The following is a 19,862-nucleotide window of genomic DNA, read 5'->3' on the forward strand; positions in this document are numbered from 1 at the left end:
AACAGCCCTATTCCCTTCAGGTTTAAGGTCAATAAGTTCCCAACTTTTGATGGGCCACAATACTGTACTAGCTTCTATTAGCTTTTCTTAGCTCTGTGTACACTTCCTAAATAATATTTTATTTAGTTTCTACTTACCTATTTTAAGTGCACCATCTATTTGCTATTCGATCCTGAAACATGAAATTCCTCATCAGAAAACTAATAACAATATAGATATGGAGTTAGGGCTATAAAGGCATGTAAGGAAATTATTCCCACGAAAAATAAAAATGGAGCAAAACTGATTGGGCAGAAAGAATCTTCAAACAATGATACCTAAGATCTAATACCTGGGAAAAGAAAGGAGGTAGGAAAAGCAGGGTTGGTCATGAATAGCTTCAGATCACAATGTAAGTCTGATGAAGTCTCAGCCAGTCCAATGGGGGATTCTGGAACAAGTTTAGATTAATAAAGCACTTCCTTGATTGGGCAAAAATAGAATGGCTCTAGCCATCCATCATCTTTAGTCATTGCCCCCTGACTGTGACCTTGGTTCGAAAGCTGATTGGATTCTGAAGACCATAAGAGTGAGGCTATCAGCTAACTGCAGTCTTTGCTGCTAAATACGAGTTCTTTCTTGAAGGCAGTGGTTAGCTACACAACTATATAGTTGCCACATTAAGCAAACTTATGCCTTCTTATATTTTTAAATATCATCTGTATCAGACAACTTACAATATCATACCTTTATTTCTCTATCTCCCCTTTTTTAATCCCTAAGCTTATTTCACTATTTCCCAGTCCTTCCAATTTGGATGTCTTCTCACAAGAGGGGGAGAAAGAGAGAGAGAAATGCAATGATGTGTGAGAGAAACATTGGCTGGTTGCTTCTTGCATGCCCCAGCCAGGGATGGGGCCTGGCCCGCAATCCAGGCATGTGCCCTGACTGGGGATTGAACCGGTGACCTTTTGGTTTGCACGATAACACCCAACCCACTGAGTCACACCAGTCAGGGCACAAAATATTGATTTTTGTCTTATTCTCAATCCTAGTATTATTCTAGTTTTCAGAATTCTTTAAACTCTACCTTTTTCTACCCTGTTTTCAACCCCAAACTATAAAAGTCATTCTTGATCACCTCATCTGGCACACACCATCTACTACTTATTATTGAAGCCTGTCTCAAAAATATGTCTTAAATTTGGCCTTTTACCTTCATTTTTCCTACCATGTCCCCAGTTAAAGCCACTGCTAGCTCTCATCCAATACTGACTGAAACAGCCTCCTCATTATCTGTCCTCCCACTTCTGTTCTTGTCCTCTCAAACCCATTGATCAGAATGGACTTCTGAAATAGAAGTGTGGATCATGTGTACCTCCTGCTTAGAGTACTTCAATGGTTTGATAATTTACTTTTGATTAATACTTAACATGTCCTCTGAGGACCTTCATGATGTAGCTCTAACCTTGTGCCACTTTTCTTGCTCACATCCAGTCACATTTGCGTTCGTTAGAGATCCTCTAGTGTCTCTAGTTTGTTTGCTTTTCCTCCTTCATATTTGGGCTTCTGCTCAGAATATCAGAATGTTCTTCTCAGGTTTACAGCGGTTACTCAACATTCGTCATTTAGTTTAAATAAAACTTTCTCTATGAGTTATTCTCCCAATCTCTTAATATAAATCAGGGTTCCTATTACACTCTGTTATAGGATTCCATTGTCTTTTCCTTTTTCATATAACTTTCTGCAGTTCATAACTCTTTTTTTAAAAATGTTTTATTGATTATACTGTTACAGTTGTCCCAATTTATTTTCCTTCTGCTCCCCTACACCTAGTGACCCCCCTCCCTCCAGTTGTCCCCCCCCTTTTAGTCCATGTCCATTGGTTGTGCATATAGTTCTTCTCAACCTCTTCCTGCTACTCCATTCCCTCCTACTATGCTTCTTAAGTCCTGCATCATCTCCCTCCCTTTCCCCCTCCCCACTCCCTGCTGATATGCCCCCAATATGTTCCCTGTTCCTATAATTCTTTTGCACTCTCATTGCCTACTTAGTTTGCCTTTGTTTCAATTCCCTAGCTTCTGTTGTTTGTTGTTGTGATGCAGGTTTTATTTTTTAATGTTCATAATTTTGGTCCTCCTTCTTCTAAGTCAGTCCCTTTAACATCTCATATAATAGTGGTTTGAATCTAATGAATTCCTTCAATTTTACTTTGTCCTGGAAGCACTTTCTCTGCCCTTCTTTTCTGAATGACAGTTTCGCTGGATAGAGTATTTGTGGCTGTAGGTTTTTGATTTTCATTACTTTGACTATTTCTTGCCAGTCCTTTCTTGCCTGTAGGGTGTCCTTTGAGAAATCAGCTGACAGTCTAATTGGGACCCCTTTGTACACGATTCTTTTCTTCTCTTTTGCTGCTTTTAAGATTCTCTCTTTATCTTCAATTTTTGACAATTTGATTATAATGTGTCTTGGAGTGGTTCTCCCTGGGTCCAGTTTTTCTGGAAATCTCTGTCTTTCCTGGGCCTGTAAGTCTGTTTCCTTCCCCAAGTTCGGGAAGTTCTGCTTCATTATTTTTTCACATAATTTTTCTATTTCTAGTTCTTCTTCTTTGCCCTCTGGCAACCCTATTATTCTAATGTTTGTTCACTCATAGCTGTCCCAGAGGTTTCTGAGCCTCTCCTCGTATTCCTCCCTTTTTGTTTCCCCTTTCTGCATTGGTTGACTGTTCGTTCCTTCCCTATGTTCCAATTTGTTGTTTTGATCTCTGGTTTTCATTTCCTCACCACTTGTCTTGTATGTGTTTTCATTCATTTCAGTATGACTAGCTTTCATTCCTTCCCCGTCTTGTTCCAAATCTTTTGTTAATTCTGTAAGCCACCTTATGACTATAGCTCTGAACTGAGCCTCAGAAAGATTTCCTATTTGCTCATCAGTTAGGTCCCGCATCTGCTGCCTGGTGAGCTGCATCACTGGGATTTCAATCATGGTCTGCTTGACCCTGACAGTTTACTGTTTACCTTTGCTTCCTGGGTGAGCTATAGGGGGCGAAGCCCTGTGCACTCGTCACTACCTGGAGACCGGTGACCTTTTTCACTGCTCTATGGCACTTTGTGTGGGGGCGGGGGTCCAAGATGGATCCCTGCTGTTACTCTCCACTGAGGGACCAGCTCACAGTCCAAGACAATGAGGGGTCTGCCTTCCCCAGTGTTAGAATCTCGAGCTGCCGGGTCTCGACTGCAGCCAGGATTGCTCCCCTGGCATTTCTTGCAGTCCCGCAGCTATCCCCGCTGCTACCGCAGACAGCACAGCCCGCCTTTCCTTCCCAATTCCAATTTCGCCCCTCCTACCCATCCAGATGAGCACCGCTGGTTTATAACTTCATACATTGGGCTTCCGTGTAGTTTTATTTTCTGAAATTTCTGGTTATCTTTGGTTTTGAGGTAGTTGTATTCTTACTTAGTTGTGAAGGGAGACAGAGTGTGTCGGTCTAAGCCTCCATCTTGACCGGAAGTCAGTTAACAACTCTTTATTTGTGTAGTTGATTTTTTTTTTAATGTAAGATCTGCTTAAACAAGATTTAGGAGGTCAAATACCATATTTGTTTTACTTACATATATAGCCCCAGCATCTGACATAGTGCCCACCGTGCCATTGAGTCTTAATTTAAACTTGTTTTTTCATGGATAAATGAACAAGTAATTATAAATCAACTGATATCCTCAATATCCCATTAAATTGTATCCTACTATTTTTTAAAATAAATTCTATGATTGATATTTTGGCCCTTATCCTTTTTCACTTCTAATATTTTTTTCATTACTTACCATATACTTTGGGGTTCATTACCCTTGAGACTCAGTAAATATTTTCAGTCCTCTAAACTATCTTAAATTTGTGTTGTGTGCCGTAATGTCTATTAACTTTATTCAATGATTGGAGTCATGACATGATTACTTTTAGTAATTATTAAGAAATCTAAAGTTACTATGACAAACAGAAATGCTTTCAATGCACCAGATTTATCTATTGCCTGTTTCTTCTTCATGAGGAGATAGACTTTTTTCCCCTAATTATGGAGAAGATATATTAATAAAGATGCAATAGGCCAAAGAGTCTTCTTTAACTCCTCCAACATAATTATTTTGTGCCACGAACTAAGCAAAGTAACACATCCACTGACTAGATCAGAATGCCGGAATTAGACTGCTTTCCAGCATTGGATATTTCCTGGTATTCATTTTATGTGCCTAAAGAAAGCCCCTTTGAGGCATTAGGATACTGCTCAGACCTCTTTATTTTACATTAATGCCCCTTCAGAAAATTGGTCTCCTGCTAGATTCTTTAACATGTGTGCCTGTGTTCAATAAAACTTGATTTACAAAAATTGGTCGTTGGCCAAACTTCTGCAGTCAGCTGTTTGCCTACCCCTGGTTTACTTTATGGAACTCTACCATTCTTGGCAAATGGCTTTCATTCTGAAAGTTATCTCAGTAGTACAAGAAACTGCTTAATTTGCCATCAACATGTCCACATTTCAGGTAGAAAGTTGGAAGAAAAGAAAAATGGTTAAAAGAGCACTTACCGGCTTTTTCCTCAACTAGAACCTTCCTATATACCTCATCCAACATCTGCTTACATGTCATTGGTCACTTCTCCACGCAAAGAGCCTGAGGAATGTAGTGTTCAGTTGGACATATTTTCATTCAACACAATTAGTGTCTTGTAACCAAGGAAGGAAGCAATACTGGATATTTGGTGGGCTTCTAGAAGTTTCTGTCACAAGTACCAGATTTCCATCACTCATGTCAGTTTCTTCACTTGTCAAAATGCTCCCATTAGTATGTCACAGAGTCATTTTGTGACTCTAACATTCAAATGCTGTTAGGATTGTGCCATGTATACTGTAAACTCTTAATAAAGCTGACACATTGTTGGAATTAGCATTTTTATATTTTGTGTATTTTGATTTTTGTTGTGTTCCCAATTACTAGAATGTTTTCTGGCATGCCTGCTGGCTCAGTAACTATATTTGAATGAATAAATGAGTTGTCATTGTCATCAGTTAAGATTTTTCTGTTGTAGGAAGCAGAAACTGTGTGTGACCCATTTAATCATTTATTAAAAGAATATCACTTGCTTCCAGAAGTGATATGAGAGCTGGAGAGTCAGTCTCAGACAGGGACAGGTATCCAATTATTGCTGTAATTGTTTAGGCACAACTATTTTTACTCTGTCCTTGATCCACCTCACTCAACATTTAAAGCTTCACAAGGCAAGTCTAATGTGCCAAATATGACTGAATCAACTCTCTCCCTTTGGATGGAGAGACCAGGAGACCTTGTTTTATAGACCCACCAAAACTTCATGTAACTGTCGAGAAGCAAAAAATTGGGATGAAATCAATGGAAGGATGAAATCAGCAGGAAGATATTAGGCAGAAGACATAAGGAAATGTCTGCCACACATTCTCATTTCTTTCAGTTTGCATTGCTTCCATGAATTCATGATTATATGTAAGAGCATCCCCTTGGAGGGAAAAAAAAAAGGTCTAGCAATTTGGCCTCTGTGAACACAACTCTATCTTCATTTTTTCCCAATTAAGTAGAAAACTATCTATAACCTTGTAAAACTGAGTGCAGAAACCCTGACAGATGACATTAACAAGAACAGTTCTCTGAGGTAAAGGTGACAGGATATGAAAATGAGGTTCTGGGGCTGATAATAGAGAACAGCAAAGAGATGTAGAAAAAAAGGTAGGGACTAAGACCAAATAAAGGTGCTGTGGCTTTAGGTAATAATATCTGCATAAACTTTCTTCTAATCATACAACTGTATAAACTCCCTAAGTAATTGTTTCTAAATATTTTATTTTCTATAAAAGTTAGATATTGCCACCTGGATGATGGCTGAGCATCTTCTTCTCGTCTTGGGTAAAAAGTTGAACCCCTGTGGTTTTTCACTTTGCCTTTATTAATATATCACTGAATACAGATTTGTGACAGCCTAGAGTTTATTGTCCAGCATGAGTCACAATAGTATCATCTATTATCATGCAAGTCTGTCATGCATTTGGCATTTGCTATAATTTTTAACTTTTATTTGGGATTTTTAAAACTTATAAAACTAAAATTATTTCATTATTTTATTGCCAGAGACCAAATAATTTATATGACCTCCAAATTTTGATCTGATCTGCATGATTATGAATATTTGTGTTACTACTGAGCACCATTCCAAGACATGGTTAAATTTTGTATGCTAGTGAATTGTATGTACAGGGGAGCTATAGAGCTGTGTAACCTCCTTTAATAATTTGGATCTAGAACTTTTTATATTATGTTTATTTAGGTATTAAAGAATTGATAAATCCAGATTGATAAAAATGACACGGTCAACTCTTCAAATGTGGAGTTTATAAAAGTGAGCAAAAAAAAAAAAAATCTTTTTATGTATCTAGACTTAAACATCTTTTTTACACCTTGTAGCCTTAATCATATTATTTCTATGAAGCGGCATTACAAAATGTATATAAATGCCATTAATGAGTGAATGAGAAATTAGAAGTTTAGCATTATGCAAAATAGAAAAACTTTAAAATATAGTATTTAGGAACTAAAAATCCTTAACATTTTACAACTTGTCAATCTTTCCCTTTGTATAATAATGCTAATCTTTTGATCTTTATGTTTCTCTTTTTGCAGGGCTTTAATGCATTATTGAAACTACAAACTCACGGCCACAGTGGTTTCATGTTGACAGATCGCATATTTTGAAAGCTTGAGGTATTTTATCATAAAACACGCCTGGTGGAAAATTTGAAGCATAGGATCGTGCCAAAAACCTGAATAAAGAATTCCTCACCTGGTATGTTAGAGAACTCCTCACCACCGCCATGACAAACCAGGAAAAGTGGGCCCACCTGAGCCCCTCAGAATTTTCTCAACTTCAGAAATATGCTGAGTGTAAGTATTCATATTGACAATATCATTTTATTTGGCATTTGTGCTAAACAAGGTATGATGATTTACAGGAACAGATTACAGATTATGATCAGTATTGGGATAGATGTAGGTATGTATGCCTTTTCTGTTTGCAAGTAGGTTGACTGCAGACTACCTTTTGACAAGAGAAAAAGGAAAAGGGAAATTTAAATCATATGTCAACTCTAGAAGAAAAGAAACTAGGATGCCAGATGCAAAACTAAACTTGGAAACACTTTACCTGTAATAGAAGTGAAGCAAAGCTTAGAACAGTCTGGGAGAATGGAGACTGGCAAGACTGGAACCAGGAAGAAGAAAAACAGTAATAAGGAAGTAAAATGAGAAAAATAAATGGTGTTATACTTGAGACAATAGAACTTGATTTGTAGAGATTGTGAGGAAGGGGAAATGGGAGATTTTTTTTCATATTTCTAAGCCTAATATTTCAAAACAGACTGGGAGTTTTGAGTAATAGATACATTGTGGAGTTGGCTTTAGAGGTTTTGAAAAAATAGCTGCCAGGACCTTAGGACAACCTGTTTAGTGTAAATGTTTATAGCAAAGATAGACCATGATAATTTGCTTTATAGTAAGGTATTCTTAAATATTAAGTTTCTTTATAGTTACACAATAAGATTTTGTTTATAAGAAGTTTGTTTTTATCACAGACTTTCAGGAATATGTCTGTTTCATGAAATGAGTTTCAGATATATATAGCAACTGGGTCAAGGCATTGAAGAGAAGAAAAGGAAGCAACTAATAAATAGGAAGTTTGGAAGATGATAAATAGAGAAAAAATAATCCATAGAGAATGTAATAAAAGTAGTGCAAGTGAAGGGAATAACATGGAGAATAAAATGCAAGAAATGGAAAGAGAAAAAGAGCCAATAGCTCATAATAGTGAAAAAGGCAAAAACTGAAGTAGCTGGTGCTTGTAAGGCAGAGAGGAGTTACGGCATGTAGGAGATAATTGTGAGGAATAACATGGCTAATGTGAAGGAAAGGCAGAGAAAATGGTTAAACACAGAAGAGGGATTTGGAATAATAAGAAATAAATGTGATGATAATAGTGAATAGTAACATATTTACAAACTATATATTATAAGTCAGGAAGATTAATAAACAATGTGTGTTATCTGAAAAGTCCAACCTCAGGTTTTCTAGAGGTTTCCTAATTTGAAGGCTGCAGTACTCTGGGTAAAGGTTCTAAGAATGAAGCTGAGAATTTGCCAGGAGGTCACAAATCCATAAGAACATGTGCATTTTTTAGTCAATAATAATCAAAATACAACCATCATATGGAAGCGGTGGGTGTAATTTTTAAAAAATATTTTTTTAATATATTTTTAGAGAGAAGGGAAGGGAGGGAGAAAGAGAGGGAGAGAAACATCAATGTGAGAGAGAGTCATCGATCTGTTGTCTCTCGCATGTGCCCAGATGGGGCACCAAGCCCACAACCATATAGACCCTTCACAGGCTGCTACTTTTATCAACCAACTGAGCCACACCGGTCAGGGTGGGTGTCATAAAATTTTGATATCAAAATGTGGTCCTCATACTGAAAAACTGATTTGAGCAACTGACAGCATAATTCATTCATTTATCACATAAAGAAAATTTAACCCATGATGACTCTATTCTTGTCAACATCCTTATACTCAATAATTTCTGAACTGTCTAAAAATGATTGACCTATGGTTTCCAATTTCTATATGCGTTTTGCTTTCTATCCAAAAGTCAAGTAAATATTTCGGCGTATCTCCTTTAAGGACAGTATTCTGCTTGATGTTACAGGAAATACAAATATGAATGTATATGGACCCTGCCTTCAAGGAATTTATAGTTTAATGAAGGCTAAAACTAACGGACTCTTATTTCTAGGCAGAACATTGTAAGTGCCACAAACAAATTTGGGGGTTCTGTAGGCCTTAAATATTCAATTCAAGATAGAGAAAGGGAAGTCTTCATGGAAGAAGTAAGATTTGAGCTAAATCCTGAAATAAAATTTTAAGGTAAATGAAGAAGAAAATGATATAGATGTTAAAAGATATTCAGCATATTTTTGAGGAAGAGAGATGAGCCACACTACAGCTTAAGAAAGTAAGTGCACTTAAGATGGTAGAAATGGCATGGAATCAATATACACTAAGCTAAACCTGAGTTAGGCAGTAGGGAGTAATTGCAAGGTTTTAGGGCTAGGGTTACATAAGCAATTCTATGCTTCAGAAAGTTTAATTGGACAATGATGACAATGGTATGTGGTAATGGAAAGAGACTGGAGTCAGGCCAGTGGGCCATTGAAATAAACAAAGTAACATGGATGGATGATGAAAGAAGATCAGAAAAGTGGAGGTTCAGATTAAAAGTAACAGAGAAGAGCTTGATAAATAATAAAATATGAGAATTGAGAGATAAAGATGGTTGGGGGATTTTGGTGACATAATCCCCCAAGTAAGGAAAACAATGAATTTGATTTAGGTTTGTTGAACTTGGCTTGCTTATTAAAATATATTTTCCAGTGTTTGGGTGCTGATAGGAAAAAGACCTTATAGAAAACATTAATATAAAACAGATATATTATTGCCATAATAGCTAAAATATCATTTATAATGGCTGTTAATCAAATATTTAAAATCCCATTTGAATTGGTAATGCAGAATTTAACACTCAGTCTTAAATGTGTCACAGGCTGCTACTTTTATTGAATAAGGGGGAAATTTAATTATGTCATAAGAAAGCTTGATTTAGTAATCAGTTGTGTAAATGCCTAAGATAAGTAATAAAAATTGTCATAAAAATAAAAGTTGTAACATTGAAGGAAAGATTAATGAGCATTCACTTCTAGAATAGCTGGCCAAGATGGAGGTTTAGGCAGATCTACTTTGTATCCTTGCATAACCATAAGAAGGATCCCAACCAATCTCAAAATAAAAACAACCAGAACTACCAGAAAATCAAACTGTATGACATTGTTCCCTCTCTGACCCCTCCACCACATACAGCAACACAAATTGGTGAAACAGTTTGCCTCATACTAACAAATACCTAAGGATCTGCTCCTTACAACATAAAAGGTGTGCCAAAACAGGGAGTCAAAGCCAGAATTCAAATTAATGAGTTGGAACATGAGGAAGAAATAAACAGTTAACCAGTACAGAATGAAGAAATAAGAATTCCAAAAAAACAAGGAGAGAATAAGAAGACTCTGGGACATCTCCAAATGTGCCTACGTCCAAATCACAGGGATGCTAGAAGGCAAAGAAGAAGAGCAAGAAATTGAAAACTTTCTTGAAAAAATAATGAGAGAAAGTTTCCCTGATTTGATGAAGGAATTACACATACAAGTACAGGAAGCACAGAGTCCCAAATAAGTTTGACTCAAAGAGGACTCCGCCAAGACACATCATAATTAAAACGCTAAAGGTTAAAGATAAAGAGAGAATTTTAAAAGCAGCAAGAGAAAAAAAGATAGTTACCTATGAAGGACTTCCCATAACACTATCAGCTGATTTCTCAAAAGAAACTTTGCAGGCAAGAAGGGACTGGCAAGAAGTATTTTTTTTTTTCTTTTTTTTTTGGTTTTTCAATTGCAGTTGTCCCATTTTTTCCCCATTTCTCTCCCCCACCCAGCCCACCTCTTTTTCCACAATCATATCCATCTCAGTTGTCCATGTCCATGAGTAATTTATACATGTTCTTTGACTAAACCCTTCCCTTACTTATCCCCCTTCTCTCCCTCCCCCCACTCCCCTATTGACTGCTATTCTGCTCTTTGTCCTATTTAGTTCGTTTGTTTCTGTTGTTCTTTAGTTTCCTTTATTAGGTGATATCATATAGTATTTTTCTTTCTTTGCCTGGCTTATTTCACTAAACATAATTTTCTCTAGTTCCATCCATGTTGTCGCAAATGGCAGGAGTTCCTTCTTTCTTTCTGCTACATAGTATTCCATTGTGTAAATGTACCACAGTTTTTTGATCCACTCATCTACAGATGGGCACTTAGGTTGTTTCCAGCACTTGGCTATTGTAAACAGGGCTGCTATGAACATAGGGGTGCATAAGTTCTTTTGAATTAGGGTTTTAGGATTTTTCGAGTATAATCATAGCTGTGGAATCGCTGGTTCAAAAGGCAGTTTCACTTTTAGTTTTTTGAGGTAATTCCGTACTGCTTTCCATAGTGGCTGCACCAGTCTGCATTCCCACCAACAGTGCACTAGGGTTACCGTTTCTCCACATCCTCGCCAGCACTTGTTGTTTGTTGATTTGTTGATGGTGCCATTCTGACTGGTGTAAAATGGTATCTCATTGTGGTTTTAATTTGCATCTCCCTGATGGCTAATGATGTTGAGCATTTTTTCATGTGTCTGTGGACCTTCTGTATGTCCTCTTTGGAGAAGTGTTTGTTTAGGTCCTTTGCCCATTTTTTAATTGGGTTGTTTGTTTTCTTGATGTTGAGTCATATAAGCTCTTTATATATTTTGGAAATCAGTCCCCTGTCTGTGATCTCATTGGCAAATATGTTTTCCCATATGTTGGTTTCCTTTTCATCTTGCTGATGTTTTCTTTTCTGAGCAGAACCTCTTCAGTTTGATGTAATCCCATTTGTTTATTTTTTCCTTTATTTCTCTTGCTTCAGGAGATGTATCCATGAAGATATCGTTACGTGAGATACCTGAAATTTTTCTGCCTATGCTTTTCTCTAGGACTTTTATGGTGTCATGGCTTACATTTAAGTCTTTGATCCATCTTGAGTTTATTCTCGTGTGTGGTGTAAATTGGTGGTCTAGTTTCATTTTTTGCAAGTCCCTATCCAGTTCTCCCAACACCATTTGTTAAAGAGGCTCTTCTCACTCCATTTTGTTTCTTCCTCCTTTATCAAATATTAGTTGACCATAGAGGCCTGGTTTTATTTCTGGACCTCTATTCTGTCCAACTGATCTATATGTCTGTTCTTATGCCAGTACCAGACTGTTTTGATTACAGTGGCTTTGTAGTATTGTTTGATATCTGGTGTTATGATTCCTCCTGCTGTGTTCTTCTGTCTCAAGATTGCTTTTGCTATTCGGGCCTTTTTTTGTTCCATATGAATTTTTGGAGTATTTGTTCTAGGTCTGTGAAATATGTCATTGGTATTTTAATAGGGATTGCATTGAATCTGTAAATTGCTTTGGGTAGTATGGCCATTTTGATGATGTTGATTCTTCCCATCCAAGATCATGGTATTTGTTTCCATTTATTTGTATCTTCCTTAATTTCTTTCTTCAATGTTACATAATTTTTAGAGTACAAGGCTTTTATCTCTTTGGTTAAGTTTACTCCTAGGTACTTTATTTTTCTTGTTGCTATAGTAAATGGTATTTTCTTTTTTTTGTCTCTGTCTCAGATATTTTATTGTTGGTGTACATAAATGCCTTAGATTTTTGTATATTTATTTTGTACCCTGCGATTTTGCCAAATTCACTTATTATATCGAGTAATCTTTTAGTGGAGTTTGTAGGATTTTCTAGGTATACTATCATGTCATCTGCATATAATGATAGTTTTATTTCTTCTTTCCCAATTTGGATGACTTTTATTTCTTTTTCGTGTCTGATTGCTGTGTCTAGGACTTCCAACACTATGTTGAATAGGAGTGAAGAGAGTGGACAGCCTTGTCTAATTCCTGATTTCAGGGGGAATGCTTTCAGTTTTTGTCCATTGAGTATGATGTTGGCTTCAGGCTTCTCATATATAGCCTTAATTATATTAAAGTATGCTCCCTCTATTCCCATTTTGCTGAGTGTTTTCATCATAAATGGGTGTTGTACTTTATCAAATGCTTTTTCTGCATCTATTGATATGATCATGTGATTTTTGTCTTTCATTTTGTTTAGGTGATGTATTATATTTATTGACTTGCGAATACTAAACCATCCTTGCATCCCTGGGGTGAATCCCACTTGATCGTGGTGTATGATCTTTTTGATGTATTGCTGGATCCTGTTTGCCAACATTTTATTATTTTAGCATCTATATTCATCAGTGATATTGGCCTGTAGTTTTCTTTCTTTGTTGTGTCTTGACCTGGTTTTGGGATTAGGGTAATATTGGCTTCATAGAAAGGGTTTGGGATTTTTCCCTATTTTTGGATTTTTTTGGAATAGTTTGAGGAGGGTAGGAGTTAGTTCTTCCCTAAATGTTTTGTAAAATTCTCCTGTGAATCCATCTGGTCCAGGGCTTTTGTGTGCAGGGAGATTTTTGATTACTGTTTCAATTTCCTTCTTTGTTATTTGTCTGTTGAGGCTTTCTGCTTCTTCTTGATTCAGTTTTGGAAGGTTATATGTTTCTAGAAATTTGTCCATTTCTTCTAGGTTGTCAAATTTCTTGCCATACAGTTGTTTGTAGTAATTTCTTACAATTGTTTTTATTTCTGTGGTATCAGTTGTGATTTCTCCTGTTTAGTTTCTGATTTTGTTTATTTTGGTCTTCTCTCTTTTTTTCTTGATGAGCCTGGCTAGAGGTTTGTCAGTTTTGTTTATTTTTTCGAAGAACCAGCTCCTAGTTTTATTGAGCTTTTGGATTGTTTGTTTGGTCTCTATGTCATTTAATTCTGCTCTGATCTTGATGATTTCCTTCCTTCTTCTTGTCCTAGGCTTTGTTTGTTGTTGTTCTAGTTCTTGTAGCTTTAGGGCTAGATTTTTTATTTGAGATTCTTCTATCCTTTTCGGATATGCCTGTATTGCTATGAACTTCCCTCTTAGGACTGCTTTTGCTGTGTCCCATAGGTTTTGGGCTGCTGTGTGTTCATTACCATTAGTTTCTAGAAATTTCTTGATTTCTTCTTTGAGGTCATTGTTAACCCATTCATTATTTAATGGCATGTTATTCATTCTCCATCTGGCAAGAAATATTCAAAGTGTTGAAAGTCAAGGGCCTACAACCTAGATTATGTTATCCAGCAAAGCTATCATTTGGAATGAAAGGGACAAAAAAGTGCTTCCCAGACAAGGTAAAGCTAAAGAACTTCATCATCACCAAGCCGTTATTATTATATAAAATGTTAAAGGGACTTTTTTATGGAAAAGAAGATCAAAACTATGAATTGTTACATGACAACAAATTCACAACTATCAACAACTGAATTTAAAAAACAAACAAACAAAAAACTAAGCAAACAACTAGAATAGGAGCAGAATCATAGATATGGGAACCACGTGAAGGCTTATCAGTGGGGAGGGGAAAGGGAGAGATTGGGGGAAAAGGTACAGAGATTAAACAAAATTGGTAAGCACAAAATAGGCAGGGGGATGTTAAGAATAGTAAAGGAAATGGAGAATCCAAAGAGCTTACATGAAGAACCCATGGACATGAACTTAGGGGGATATTGCTGGAGGGAAGGAGGGTACTGGATGAGTGGGAAAAAGGGGAAAAAACTGGGATAACTGTAACAGCATAATCAGTAAAATATACTAATAAGTTAATGAGCATTCAATAAATTAGTAGTAAGAAGTGCATGGTAAGTGTGAGAACATTATTAAAATGGATTTTATGAGTAGATAAATTAATTAACAATGAATGAAAAAACATAGTGCTAATCCCATGATCATTGGACTTGCTATTTTTTAAATAAAAGCAAAGACAACGTGAAAAGGGCAAGACTTAATTCTCTGTGACAGTAATTTTCAACCATCTTGCCACAATAATTTTTAAAACATGCAATACCTGATTACTTAGTCAGGGGCACTGATCTTAAACTGTCAACTTTTTTAAAAATGACAACAACCAGCACAGCAATCGCCGTCTGGTATGAATGAATAAGATTATATCTTTTTTTTTTCTAAGCCTGACAAAAACGTAATCTAGTTTTTGGTGTACTGCATAATTTTAATAATTAGTTTGTGTGCCATGAGATGAAAATGGTTGAACATCACTGCTCTGTGAAGTTTCCTATGTAGTTAAGAAGCAACAACTATCATGATTACCATGTAACCTCATGTCACAAATTTCCATTTTAAAAATATCACTACCTGGAAACACACTTATCCTGAGAATGATAAAAAATAGTGTATTTTCCATGCTATTCAGCACATGTGATCTATTTATCTGCTGCAGTGTTTAAGGATCATATTTTTCATGTTGCAGTGCAGTACTGGCAAAGTGACATTCATCCATACTCTGTTATAAAAGTCATATGTTGGATATGGTTTTTGGATGATGATTATTTTATATCTTGTAATAGAAATTGTTTATATGTATCAGATAACTAAGTTAAAAGCATATTATTGATTTAAGTATTTTGCTTGCAACATACTAATATTACATCAAATAAGTGTTGTATGTGCTTTTGGGGGACAGGGTAGGGCTGTGAAACTCTAGGTTAAGGTAAATGAGTTCATGAAACCCCTATCAAAGCAAAACCAAACCAAATTATTCACTTTTAACCTAGAGAATGGCATTTTCTCAAGTGATCTGATTTTGAATTTTGTCTACAATTGCCACAATATTCCCCATGGGGGCTGCCATAACAATGTACCATAGATTGGGTGACTTTTCTAAATGACAAAAATGCATTTCTCACACTTCTGGAGGCTGGAATTCTGAGATCAGGGTGCCAGCAGGGCTGGGTATTGATAAGGGCCTTCTTTTGAGTTGAAATGTCAACTTCTTTTTGTAACCTCACATGCTGGAAGGAGCAAAAGAAGAGCAGCAATCTCTCTGGGAACTTCTAAAAGGGCATTAATCCAATCATCCAATAGACACCCACCCCCATGACCTCTATAATCCCAAAGAACCTTGTCTTTGGAGGTAGGGTTTTAACATACTCATTTAACATATAATAAACAGAGTGCATTACATCCTTCAACTATAATTGATTTCTCAAAGTCTAGGCTGTTCTCATGATTAATTGGGCTAAATAGAGTGATTTTGGCACAACATTCCTGGTTAGGCAGCTAGCACAGCATACTACTTGTGTTCAAATTTTGTTTCTACCATATTTTAAATTTCTGACTTTGGGAAAGTTACTTAACATCTCTGTGTCCCATTTTTTGCACTTCTGAAATAGGGAAAACAACAAATAAGTCAAGTGTTTTAAGTATTACATTAAATGACAATATATGCCAATTAATAAGGATATTGGCAAGTTGTTTATGATATAACTGTTCATTATTTTATTAGAGAGGGAGTGAGTTTGTTATGTTGGCTGTTTGAACGCGTTGTTGATATTCAGGTATAAAAGTGCCACATTTTGGAACATTGAGTAGGTGTCTTATTATCTGTTACAAGACTAGATTCTTTCCACAAGGTAGAAGCTGCTGGTGGTATTGGCAGTCTCAGTCCTGTGTTGTCCCCACAGATGCTGAAGACGGCTAACAGGAAGCCTGCTGTGGCTGTGGACCGCATGCTGAGACCATGCTTCCATTTAGGCTTTCAGGCTGAGTCACTCCGTGGGAAAGATTCCCATTGATATGTGGGAGAGCAGTATAGTTTTCATTTCCACTCTTTCTATGAAGTCATCAAACTGTAGTGATAAGATAGCTCTCACTCCTGCCATGTAGAGAATTGAGCTTATCGCATTACTAGTTTGTCAGTGTTTCCTGCTGTGGTTTTACAGCACAGCGAAGGGTTAAGAAACTCCAGATTTTGTCATGGATAGCACTGTTTTCTATGTAAGACTTACACAGTTTTTCGAAGCAATCCATTATCTGCCCACATATTGTCACTTAAGATTAGCTTTTTATTTGCTATGTATAAAGTGTGTTGTATAGCATGTAAACTGTTTTAGAAAAATACTGTGTTATTATGGAGGGAACACTTTCAAATGTTCATAAATTTCATACTGATTATAACAGCTGGCATTGTAGCGAGCTGCAAAATTATGATGAACTGTTCTTTTTAATAAGGGCCAATGTGCCTAATTTTGAACCTATTGTACAATTTATTTATTTATTTTTCTGTTGGAGAGAAGCATGCAGCTTGGCTTAATGGAAAGAGCACAGGCTTTGTGACCAAGCTAGTGTTTGACAGTATTGTATAGCAGTCCACCTTCTACTTTTTAGTGATATGACCTTGAGAATGTTCCATAAATGGCCTTGTGCCTCAGCTTTCTCACTGCGAGGAGTACAATCCCAGTGCAAGGTATTGTTGTAGGATTTAATGAGATAATAATCACCATCATGATAAATGTAAGACTTTTAGCACCATACTCCAAACAATATACAAGTTTTAATTAATTTATTACTCACAATAAGCCTTGGAGGGAGGCAAATGACCTCTTTCAGGCAGATTATGTGGCCTGTTGCCATGGCAAAATAAGTCATAACAAAGATAAAAACAGTAATAACTCATTTATGTTTCTTAATGAAGATCAATACATCATGCATCCAAAATAGAGAAATCTGGAATTCAGGAATCAGGTCCTTGCATCTCCCTCCCTCACCACCAGCCATCTCCCAAAGAGTTTTCACAAATAAGGCAAAGCAAAGGAGCAAAGCTGCTCACTATGGTTTTGGCCTCAAAATGTCTTTCTGGTTTCTCATTCTGGTAGATTGGATTTGATTATGTATTAACCTCAGCAATGCTCTGCCTAAAGTAGAGGCATATTCTTGCATTCTACCCACGCTCCTTCCTCCTGTGCCTGGAACTTCCCTCACTCTTTCTTTATGAGAAACATGGGAAGGGAAAGAAACATGGAGCAACTGTAATAAAAATATGAAAAATTTCTTTTCCGTTTTCAGTAGCCTTAACTTTTCCAAGAAATCCCACCCTCTAGCATGACAATCTAGTCGTCGTGGCTTTGAGATGTTTTGTGCTTTTTTCCTACCAGATGGGATAAGGAGAGTGGAAGAACAGAGACTTGAGATATCTTCAATTTATTTTTAAGCATATTTAGATCATTTACTAGCCCTCTTTTTAATTTGTCTTGCAGGGATTAGCTTTTACTTTTTGGCCCTTGCCTTGTGTTATGTTGATTCTATTCTGGGAGGCCAAACCACTTACTGATAATTAATCTCTTTGCACAAGATGAAAATAAATAAATGGCACAGGATCATTTGGCGTAGTGGCTGAGGACACATTATTTGGTCAGATAAAACTGGGTGTGAGTTCTAGTGCTGTGAAGTACACCTGAGTTTCCTCACCTATGTCCTAGGGTGCAATATTAATTAAATGTGAAGATGCAGATAAAGTGGCCAGGGATCAATATATCATTGTTATGATGAGGCTCGTGATGGTGGTGACTGAGGTAGTTTAATATCAAATGAGGACTTTTTTTCCCCTTTGATTATACTACGTAGTGAAGTGAGTTGACTTTGCCCTGACACTTGGTCTGAATTTGGAGTTTGTGGCTCTGTTTTAGGTAATACATGTCTCTCATTTCCGACCCTGTTTTTTTTCTGATTCACACTGATGAACTAAGCAGTTCCTGGCTCTGACCCAGATTTTATTTCTGGGATATATGTTGGCTGCATAATCTCTTTTGCTTCATCTCTGGCTGTGGTTCCTATTTGTTGTACCACTTAAGACTGAATATCCCATTGGTGGCTTTTCTAGTTCCATATGTCTTAAAATTTTTAATACTGAATCTTGAAATTGTAAGGAAAAAAATAATCATAAATGTCTAAATTTTCACTATTTTAGTATCCCCCAAAAACCTAATTTTCAATGATTTTAAATATCTATTTTTTCAACTTTGTAAACTTACCCCCCAAAAAACAATTTATTTAGATTTATGATTGAGCAAACTTTAATATTGAAGTTCGGATTTCTGTGAAGTACTTGGTCAAGGCAAGCAAAATTAGATTATGGTTGAAAAATTCACAAAAGTCTCAGTGGCTTGACAACATAGACATTTCTTACTCATATTATATTTCCAAATATGAGTCAGTAAATGGTTCAATTTGGCATTATCCTTGATCAGGTCCCAGACAGCTGGAGCAGTCATCAACTTTAAAAATTGGCAGATGCTGTAGCAGCGAGAAATGGAGAGCTTTCAAATTGGGTGCTGCTCTTAAGGCTTCTCCCTGGTAATGAGTGATGTGCTTACTTTTTTTTTTTTGGCCCTGGCGATCCACATGACCACATCTAACTTCAATGGAGCAGAGGATTGCATTCCTTCTGTCAGCTCAGTGTCAGGAGAGAAGTGAAATATTTGGTGAAAACTGCTAATGTGGCCAGGATCACACAAGTAAAATATGACCTGTCATTTACCTTGGAACATTAAGCAAGTCATCGCAGTTTCTTTAAGCTTCTGTTTCTTCATCTATAAAATTAGGAAAATACTCCCTATTTATAAATAAAAACTCTTGTTTTATCACTAATATTAGTACAACAAATTATACCAAGTTATCATTGTATTCATACAGATAAATAATGTCCTCATTTATAGGTCAAAGGTTATTATTCAGTTGATGACTCCGTAGTGCTCCTCAGCCCCCATTATAGCTGGAACTGTTACACACACACACACACACACACACACACACACACAAGTATGCAGACTAGGGCAATGTGATTTTACCCATTGGTCACTACTACATGCACAATATTGAGTACCTTTTACTCTTAGGCTCTTGGTAATTTGGAAATTAATATCGTGATGCTTTTAATCAATGGTCTTAGTCTATAGAGAAGGACAAATAAAGTGGTAAATGATAAAGCAATGAAATGAAATACATTCTCTGAATATAATATATGTAAGACTTTTTTTTATATTGAGGTATAATTGACATAATATTGTATTAGTTTTAGGAATCCAAAATAATAATTTGATGTTTTGTGAAATGATTAGCACAATAAATTTAGTTAACATTCATTACCACAGTTATAATTTGTGTGTGTGTGGTGAGAACTTTTATGATATATTCTATTAGGAACTTTCAAATATATAGTATAGTATTGTTAACTATAGTCACACTACTGCACAGT

General features: G+C 36.3%; 1 protein-coding gene across 1 annotated transcript in view; it reads left to right on the forward strand.

Moving 5' to 3' along the window:
• The window catches only part of DGKB (diacylglycerol kinase beta), a 583,788-nt gene that overhangs the window by 45,783 nt on the left and 518,143 nt on the right, over positions 1-19,862 (forward strand). The window contains exon 2 of the mRNA XM_090287823.1: positions 6,681-6,941. Coding sequence (XP_090143949.1) covers positions 6,872-6,941 — 70 coding nt within the window. The 5' untranslated portion in view covers positions 6,681-6,871. The remainder of the gene's footprint in view (positions 1-6,680; positions 6,942-19,862) is intronic.

The sequence above is a fragment of the Furipterus horrens genome, unplaced genomic scaffold, assembly GCF_987537825.1.
Source record: "Furipterus horrens unplaced genomic scaffold, mFurHor1.1.pri manual_scaffold_9, whole genome shotgun sequence".
Taxonomy (NCBI): Eukaryota; Metazoa; Chordata; class Mammalia; order Chiroptera; family Furipteridae; genus Furipterus; species Furipterus horrens.